Source organism: Condylura cristata, unplaced genomic scaffold (assembly GCF_000260355.1).
Source record: "Condylura cristata isolate star-nosed mole 26May11 unplaced genomic scaffold, ConCri1.0 scaffold00017, whole genome shotgun sequence".
NCBI lineage: Eukaryota > Metazoa > Chordata > Mammalia > Eulipotyphla > Talpidae > Condylura > Condylura cristata.
In genome coordinates, this window is record NW_004567118.1 from 8,445,693 (window position 1) to 8,455,127 (window position 9,435).

General features: G+C 44.8%; 1 protein-coding gene across 4 annotated transcripts in view; it reads left to right on the forward strand.

The window, feature by feature from the left end:
• The first annotated feature begins 5,443 nt into the window (after positions 1-5,443).
• Positions 5,444-9,435, forward strand: part of LOC101636914 (nucleoside diphosphate kinase A 1) — a 13,680-nt gene continuing 9,688 nt past the window's right edge. The window contains exons 1-3 of one of the 4 annotated variants that reach the window (XM_012726588.1): positions 5,444-5,544; positions 6,896-7,025; positions 9,097-9,198. In XM_012726588.1, coding sequence (XP_012582042.1) covers positions 6,900-7,025; positions 9,097-9,198 — 228 coding nt within the window. In that variant the 5' untranslated portion in view covers positions 5,444-5,544; positions 6,896-6,899. Of the gene's footprint in view, positions 5,569-5,783; positions 5,805-6,895; positions 7,026-9,096; positions 9,199-9,435 lie in introns of those variants that run through there. The other 3 variants (XM_004684384.2, XM_012726586.1, XM_012726587.1) reach the window with 3 other exon arrangements.

Here is a 9,435-nt window from a genome sequence, read left to right on the forward strand (position 1 = left end):
GAAAGAAAAAAGATGACTGATGTAGTTCAGAGTGGATTGTGATCTTTAAGGTCTTATCCTGGTGCTGAATGCTGGCCTCAGTTTCCCTCAGCCAGTAAAAGGAAACAGTTTGAGAAGAAGGAAAGTATTTTAATTTGTCGACAAACTAAGAAGGGCAGCAGACTATGTCTGCAAGACCCAGGTCCTGCTCTTCGGCAGAGGGCAGGGTTATTTACACAAAGGAGTAAAACAAAAGGCAGACAGTCAAAGGTCTGCTTTTCCTTTGATGCAGGTACAGAGACATTTCAGGAGGGCACAGGCTTGCTTCGTTAACATCTGAGGCTTAACTTCCTTGGATGTTTAATGTCCTTGTTATCCTCTTAGGGAAGCCTTCCTTTTCCTTAGAATGCAAGAAGACAAACTTGTTAAATGCAACAGAGAAAATGCTTATCTGATGGGGCAAGAAGAGGGACCTGTCCTGTTTACTGCATTAACTGCACAAGGAAAGCCGGTCTACGGTGCCTACATAGCATGCTGGTCAAGCACGTGTGCTCTGGAATAAGAGGACACAGCAGGGGTTCACAGCAGGTTCTGCCACTTACTAGTACTCTGGCCTTAGGTAATCATGTAACCTTCCCTTCCTCCAACTCCCAGGTTGTAAAATAGGAATAAGAAGACAGTTTACCATAAATGGTTGCTGCACCAGACTAGATGTGGAGTCTCACGAATTCCTTCTCCAATCAGCAACGAGTGCAATCTTCAAAAAATTCCACCACCTGGGCCCTCCCTGGTGCTACAATGGGTTAAAGCACAGTACTGTGCCTTTTTTTTTTTTTAAGATTTATTTATTTGTGCATACAGAACTGGGGTACAGGCCAGAGTGTGGGGAATGAGAAGATTCACCACAGTCAGAGTGGGGAGCAGATCAGGCAGATCAACAAAGTACACTGGTGAGGGGAGCAGCGGGCGAGACGGGAGGGGTCTGCCGTGCATGTGGATCACCTCCGGGGCTGGGGACCCAACTTGGAGCAAAGCTTCTGTGGCCATTTTCACAGGGCTGCACTTTAACCTGTTGCTCCACCAGGAAGGGCCCAATAAATAAATCTTAAAAAAAATTCTGCCTTCAGGGATGAGGGCCTCTCAGAAGACTGAGGAGGCTTCCTCTGCACAGTCTGGAGCCACAAGCAGACAGACAACCTGTGTGTAGGTTTTGTGAAACAGTCAATTACCTTCATCGAGTCCTCCTGCTGTTTGATGCAGCACAACTCTGGCGTCAAAGGTGGGAGGGTCTATACTTCATTCTTGATTATGAGCAGGGAAGCGTCCCTGAGGGCTCATTCCCAACTAGAGTTATGAATGTTCTCTCTTCATCCTGCATCCCCAGATGCCTTTCTGGTTCTCACATGTGGTATAATGCATTTGTTTTCTGATTCCTTAAATCATTAATAACAGGACAGTCACGGCCTGAATCAACTCCAGTATTAGTGCTAGCTATCTAGTTCTTCATGAATTATGACTTCTTGACACCCCAGGGGCTCACCCCCATGAAGTGAGATCACATAAGAGAGCCTGGCACAGAGAGCAGCAGCACATGTGTGCTCTGAGCTCAGGTTCCGGCCCTCCATGTAGGGCTTGAATTCTGTTTCCACCTCCTCCCTTTCCCTCTGGAATTCTATTTCTGCTCTTTTATTTTTTTAGATTTTATTTTTATCTATGCATACAAGATCTGGGGTACAGGCCAGAGGTGTGGGGGATGAGAGGATTCACGAGAGACAAAATGGGTAGCAGACAGGCAGATCTACTGAAACCCAACACTGAAGGGAGCAGCGGGAGGGTCAGGAGAGGTCTGCTGCGCCATGTGGGTCAGCTCCCGGGTGAGGATGGAACTCGTGTTGCAGTGGCTGTGGATAGCTTCATAATGCTGTGTTTTAATCCCTGTACCATCTGGGAGGCCTGAAAACACTTTTTCATACAAGAATAGAAATAGGGCCTCCCTAGTGGCCCAGCAGTTAAAATTTCAGCGCTATCAAAATATCACCAGCCACTGCAGTGTGAGTTTGATCCCCAGCCAGGGAGCTCACCCACATGGCACAGGAGACCTCTCCTGCCTCGCCTGCTACTCCCCTCAGCAGTGGATTTCAGTAGATCTGCCCGGTCTGCTCCCCACTAAGTGAATCCTGTCATCCCTACCCCCCACCTCCACCCCCTGCACCTCTGGCCTACATGTTCTTGTATGCATAAATAAATAAAATAAATCTTTAAAAGCTGAAAATACCTTTTAGACCCATAGGCCATCTTTATGCAGATCTGTTTCATGTATTTTCCCACAGGCCTGAACATGAAAGTCTTCCACTTTCCCTCTAGTATGACCCTCTGTTAGATACATCACTAGACCAAATTAATCTTTAAAAGCTGAAAATACCTTTTAGACCCATAGGCCATCTTTATGCAGATCTGTTTCATGTTTTTTCCCACAGGCCTGAACATGAAAGTCTTCCACTTTCCCTCTAGTATGACCCTCTGTTAGATACATCACTAGACCAAATTCATCCTCCTCTGACTCCCTCTGGTCATTATCATTATTGTCATAGTTTCTTAGGTGTAAAATTTTGTCATCCATAGCTATAAAAAACAAACCACCAACCAAACAGCTGACACTTATTATTTACTATGTGCCAGACACAGTGTTAAATTTTTATTGAATTACTTTATATAACCTTCACAACAATCCTATGACATTCTATTATTATTCCCATTTAGCAAATGTAGAAACTGAGATTACATGATGTCAAATAACTTGTCCAATCCTGTAACTAATAAGCAGCTGAGCCAAGAACCACCACCACATCTGAAAACAGACCCATGCATTTTTGTTGTGATATAATTCCTATCTACCCCTTGTTAATTATATATAATCCATTCCCAAATTGTGTCAGCTGAAGAATACTATCATAAATATTCTTTTTCACATTTTAATTCAGAAGAGCTGATACCCTTATACCTTGATTTTGGGGATGTCAGCATCCCCTAATGGGGCTACTTGTTTCCACTTTTTGCCCGTTCAATGTTCTCCAGGTCATGGCTTGATTCACACTCTCTAAAGCATAGGTCTCCTATGCATCAGTATAATCTTGAATAAACTGGCTCACTCTTTCATCTGATTGTAAAGTGAGTGAATTAGATGATCTCAACAGTTTTTTTTTTTTAAGTTTTAAGATGTTTCTCAGATCACTGTCCTATCCCCAAAGCTTCATGTTCTATTTCTGAACATTTCACTAATCCTTACTTAGGTATATGATTTTAATGATTTACATATAGGATATTATACATACATGTTATGCATACATAATAGGATATCCCATTATGTATATGGAATATAATCCATTTGCTTAATTGTCATCCTCGCCTTTCAAGATTTATAGACAGGGAAAGCTATGGGAACAGGTACCTATTTTGTCTCATTCATAGCCATTTTCCCAGTATTTAGACACAAACCTGACACAAATGTGACAACCAATACATACCTGGAGAAGAATGACCACAATAAGCAAGGGACCCATCTCCCCACCATCCAGAAGAAGACCACCAGATTGGTGATGTCTTGAATGCTGATCAATGAAGCTTAGATCTAGGAGTTAATAAAAAACTACTGAATCTTTGAAAATAGGACAGTGACCTGAGAAATGTCTTAAAATTCTAGAATTTAAAGCTAAAAGTAACCCTAATTAGCACATGGAACAGTTCCCTCTCCAGAAATCCTTGTAAGGGATTTCAGCCTCTGCTTGAAATCTCCAAGACTAGAATTCACTATCTCATACATCAGATCACTGGTCTTCCACCCTCCTTGTGCTAAAAAACTAAACCGAAACAAAAACTGCTTACCAACTATATTCACCTCTCACCCAAATAAAAATAGGAATAAGGTTTAGCAAAGTACACTAATAATATCAACTACTGTATAAAGAAAAAGTGTAGCTTGCTGTGATTATATAGGAGGAAGGATTGTTTAGAGGAAGCAGGATTTGTATACACAGAACAAAGATGGTCAGTAGATAAGTCATTAGGTATTAGAAAATCAAGGAAATGATCAAGAGCAAAGGATAAAAGTAGGGGAGAGTGGACACTGTTTGAGAAACATTAGTTTCAGGTGTGCCACATAAGGACTTGATATCCTATGTATTGCTCAATAGTCACAGTAATTCTAGTTAACATCCATTAGCAATACAGTTATACTTGTATGATGAGACTTTTTTTAAAAACATCTATTTATTTATGCATACAGAACTGGAGTACAAGCCAGCGGTGTGGTGGGTGAGAGGATTCACCAGAGACAAAATGGGGAGCAGAACAGGCCGACTGACAAAGTACACTGCTGAGGGGAGGAGCAGGCGGGTCAGGAGAGGTCTGCTGTGCCATGTGGGTCAGCTCCCTGGCAGGGGGATGGAACTGGTGCTGCAGAGGCTTAGAGCTCCATAATGCAGTGCTTTAACCCATTGCGCCACCAGGGAGAGCCCTGATGAGACTTTTTAAGATCTACTCTCAACTTTCAAATATAGCCCTTGAGATTTTTTTTAAGTGTTTTTAATGCTTTATATTTTTACACTTTATATCTAACTCTATGATCCATTTTGAGTGGATTATTTAAAGTGAGAGTTTAAATACGTAGTGGTTCTTCTTTTCCCTATTCAATTCCAAATTCCCCAAGCACCTTACCTCCATCTAGTCCTCATAAAAAAGTCAGGATATTTTTAAAAATGTGTATCAGATTATGTATGAATGCTCTGTGCTCAACCTCCTGCTGTGACTTCCTACTACAACATATTTTGGCCCCTTTACAATGCATTTTCTACACTCTACGTCTGTCCATTATACTTAGACCTCAGCTAACCCAGTGGACTTGCTCGCTTACTTTAACAGCATTGTCACTTTTTCAGAAAGCCAACTTTTTAAAGTCGTTGACTTCCAATCTTTCCCCCTTGCCCTGTTTTTTTTTTTCTTTACAACACTTACATAATGCGACATATCAATCATTATATGTTTATTGTTTGCCCCAAGCCGACCAGAAGCTGCAAGGGAGTTTACTGCTAGATCGCCAGCGCCTGGAATAGCGCGGGGCACACAGTAGGCACTCAATAATTTATAGCTGAAGGCTGGAAGGAATGAGTAAGTGTGAAGCGGGAGGGACGTGCTCACTTACTTCTAGGTCAGGCCCTGGCTCAGATTTCATACAAAGTGTGAGCGCCACCTCTCGGGAAGCTAATTTACTTGCAATCCAAGGAAATGAGTCACAAGACTCTTTAAAGAAAAATAAATAAAAAAAAAGGCGGCCGACCGGAAGAGTATGGAAGGCAGTGCCGGAAGCTGAACGTTGGAAAGTTGCTCCCGGAATGACTCCCGATTCACGGGAGGAAGCGTGGGCGAGTGGTGTTCTGCAAAAAGGGCTCTCCGGCAGCCAACCCGGGAAAAAACGTTCCGTGAATGCGGATGACAGGAACCACGTGGGGGCTCCGGCGGTTTCCGGTGCCTGTGGCAGCAGACTGAGTTCGAGCCCTAGCAGCTGGAGGGGTAAGAAGGTTCTGAGAAGAAAGGGTGAGGAGTGGGGCTTGGGGACGGACCAAGTTAAGGAGGCTGATGAGTTTCTTTCTGAGAGCTGCCGAGGTGGGATGGACACGAAGGCAGGGCGGGGCGCGCTCCCGACAGGTGCAAACCTGTCGGCGCACGTCCCACGCCACGTGGACTTGCCTTTGTCCGTGATTGTCTTTCCCACCAGGCCGCGACGAAGGGGCTTGTGCCTTTTGTGTCTCGGTCGCGTGCAGTTGCGCTCAGTAAGTGTTTGCTGAATGAATGACATTTGTGTGTGTCCGGTGGGTGTGGAAGGACATTCATAGGCGCTGTTTCTGGCTCTTTTGACCCATTTTATCCTGGGAAATCATGCTTGTCCCGACCTTTCAGTGGGAGTTCTCCTGCAGTCCTTGGGCTTTTGTCTCTTTCTTGGAGGAAGGCTGAATGATTATTATCATTTATGACATTGCTTTGCGCCCATTGAAAGATCTACTCTGGGGCTAATCATCAGGGACAGAGGAGCAAACCATCCCTTTATGCGGACCACAGACTAGTGGTGAGACAGATGCACACAAAATCCAAATGTACCATTAATGTGCTATAATAAGTGGTTAATGAAAGGACAAGATCAAGTGAGGAGGTGGTGCTGCTATTCACCTTAGGAACTGTTTTTCAAGGTGAGGGACCTGGTTCATTTTCATCTTGTGGAGACAGGGCAGGTCATGAGCTCAGTCTCTTTAGACTGGGGAAAGGTCCTGATGCTCTGCAGGCTTGGCTTTCAGCATGATGTCCAAAGTCATACTCTCAGCATGCCTCTGGTTCTCTCCGCATCCATCTTTTGTTGACTAGTCAGAATATGCATGACTTATTATGAGTTAGCATAAATGGCAGAGGATTGAGAAAGCTGGATTTAGTCCTCATTTCTGTGCTCTAGATCTATTCATTTGTAAAATAAGGGCAATTGTAAGTGAAATAGTCTATAAATAGCTTCCAGTTCAAACACTATGACTATGGCAGTAGGTAAACCATATTTCATTCTGCTTTGTACCAGATGTCACTTTCACATTGTCAGTGTAGTTTTCCTCATCTGGATAAAGGAAGATAGAATATTCAATAGATACTTAGTAGCTTACTAAGTAAAGAGGGATAGAAATGATAGCCCCTGCTCTTGGATCTTTCCCTAGTCTGGGCTATTCATAGAGGAGGGGGCTTGAGCAGGAGTTGGGTTTTTACTAAAGAGACTCGGAGTTGACCTGACATATTTAAATCAGCTTTATGGGGTAATGCGCTTGAGGCGGATAATGCCGTGGGCAGGATACTCAGTGCTCTTATTCCCTCATCCGTGTACCCGCAGGACCATGGCCAACAGTGAGCGCACCTTCATCGCCATCAAGCCGGATGGGGTCCAGCGGGGCCTTGTAGGGGAGATCATTAAGCGTTTTGAACAGAAGGGATTCCGGCTTGTTGCTATGAAATTCATACAGGTGAGTGGATTTGATTCTTCCTATTTCTATTATTTTTTTCATACAGAGGAACATTGCTTCTCTCAGTCTTCCAACCCCCTTTTTAGCCTTCTTTATATAGGGTGTCACAGCAAATGTCCTGAAACCTGGAAACCTCTCCTTAGTAACTTTGTGCTGCATCTCAGCACAAAACAAGTTGGGCACTTTCAAAAATTGTTTCCCTTTTCCCTTAACAATGCTGGGTCCAATACTGTTGCAGCATTGTTACTTTTGACTCAAAGCCCTGGGCATGTTTGAGTTGATCTTGAGCTTCCTGAGCAGATAATTTGAGAAAAGACCTTCCCTCCCCCTTGAGCCAGGTTTTTCAGCAAGGAAATCACTCCATCATCATTTACCACCCACTTAGTTTCCAGCACATGTTAGGTATCATGTAGGGGAAAACTGATTTTGTCCATGGGGTCCACCCGAAGCAACACAGCAGAGAACTGATACACTTGCAAGACACATTGAAAGAGACAGTGAAAAGAACATTAAAAAGTTGGACTGGTGAAGAATCCTTCCTCAAACAGGTCTGAGGAATGCAAATTCAGAATCTCAAAGCAAGTGAATTTGGGGATGTTCATTTTTTTTTCTTCTTAAAAGAACCTAGTTTGGATTCTCCTGGTACATTTTCAACTCAATTTGATTTTTGACTTAGTTGAAATGTGATGATTCAGACAAACTGCCTTAATATGAAAGGGAGTAGATGGCTGTTAATGTGGAGGGGAAGCGTGATGGAGCTGAGCAAGTGTTGGGCCAGCACTGCTCTCCAGGTCGCTTTTTGAAGGCAAAGTAAAATGAAAGTGTTAGTGATCTGGAGTTTATATCATGTGCCAGACCTATTTTCTCCTCCACGTGGCAGCCCTGAGAGATACTTTGTCAATTGTTCACTTCAGAGAGGCTTGAGAGGTTCAGCAGAGTACTTGCACCCATCTATAGTGATGCAGCTGGGATTTTAGTGTGGGTCTCGCTGACCCCTGTGTGCATGCATTTTCTCCTTTACCTTGACTTTCCTGTCAAGGACATGGGCTTGGTGACTATTGGGAGGAGGGCCAGCTGTCATGAATCTAGAGGGTCATTTAAATGGACGGAGAAGGAAGGGAGGGTCACTTGAGGGGAAGAAAAGACTGATCTGTCTTGCAGACTAAAGGTGGTCAGAACACAGAGAGTGTTGTGGTCAGGGAAGGCCAAGCCAGGGTGTGTTAGGAGGCCCCCCTCCAAGCCCTGCATGTGGATCCAGTGGGGGGGGTGAGGGTGAATTGTTGACGCAGCATCACGTGCTATGTGAGGTTGCGTTGGCCGTGACCACACCAAGCGCCGAGGTTAGATGCTCGGATGTGCTTCTCTGCACGCAGCCTCCACATGTGTGCCACTGAAGGGGCAGTGTGCCTTGTGCCACTCAGTGCCATGGAGCTGAGAAAACTGAGGGACCTTATTGGACCCCTCCCTAGCAGCTTGCCCTGGCAAAGGGAGAGCACAGCTGAGTCGATAGGAACTGCAGAGCACATGGTTTGCTCTCTAGCTAACTTGATCTGTACCCTCACAGCAGCTGGGCAGTGTGAGAGACCCATTCATTCTTCAGCAGAATTATTTATTGTGGGGTGGCATGGACTTGTGGCTGGTTTGCAGATGCCTTGGGAATTGCATGGCCACCACAGCAGGCCTTTATCTCTTGAACAAATGTGAATACATATCCGTGAGAAGTGACCTGCGTTAGGTGTGCTTCTTCCCAAATGCTGAGACCACCTCCCCACTACTCTCTGACATTTCAGTTGGGCCTGCTCTGGGGGTGCAGATTCACCATACCGGTAGTTTTCCTTTCTAAAACGAGATGGCTGGGTTCAAGTCCAGTGTTCCGACCTGTAAGACCCATAGGGCGACAATGGGAATGAAGTGGAGATACTTTTAGTTCTTGTCGCTGCTCCCTCTGATAGTGTTGACAAGTCAGTTGGTGACAACAGAGTCGCTGAGTTCCGAGCTCAGTTGTACACAGAGGGATGGTTGTGTGTGAGATGACTGCATGATGGTTCTCATTCCCTCTCCTGTGGACTAGGCTTCTGAAGACCTTCTCAAGGAACACTACATTGACCTGAAGGACCGTCCATTCTTTGCTGGCCTGGTGAAATACATGCACTCAGGGCCAGTGGTTGCCATGGTAAGTGTGGTTGTGTGGGACAGTGACATGAATGACTCAGTTGGGAGTGGAGGGCGAGTGTTGTGATTCCTGTTTCTGAACAGGCTCTCGCTGATACAGAGGGTGTGGGGAGGTATAGACGAGCCGAGGATACATATACTTGATGAACTGAAGACCATAGGTGGGAGAGAGCTGATGTGTGTGTGTGTGTGTGTGTGTGTGTGTGTGTGTGTGTGTGTGTGTGTGTGTGTGTGTGTG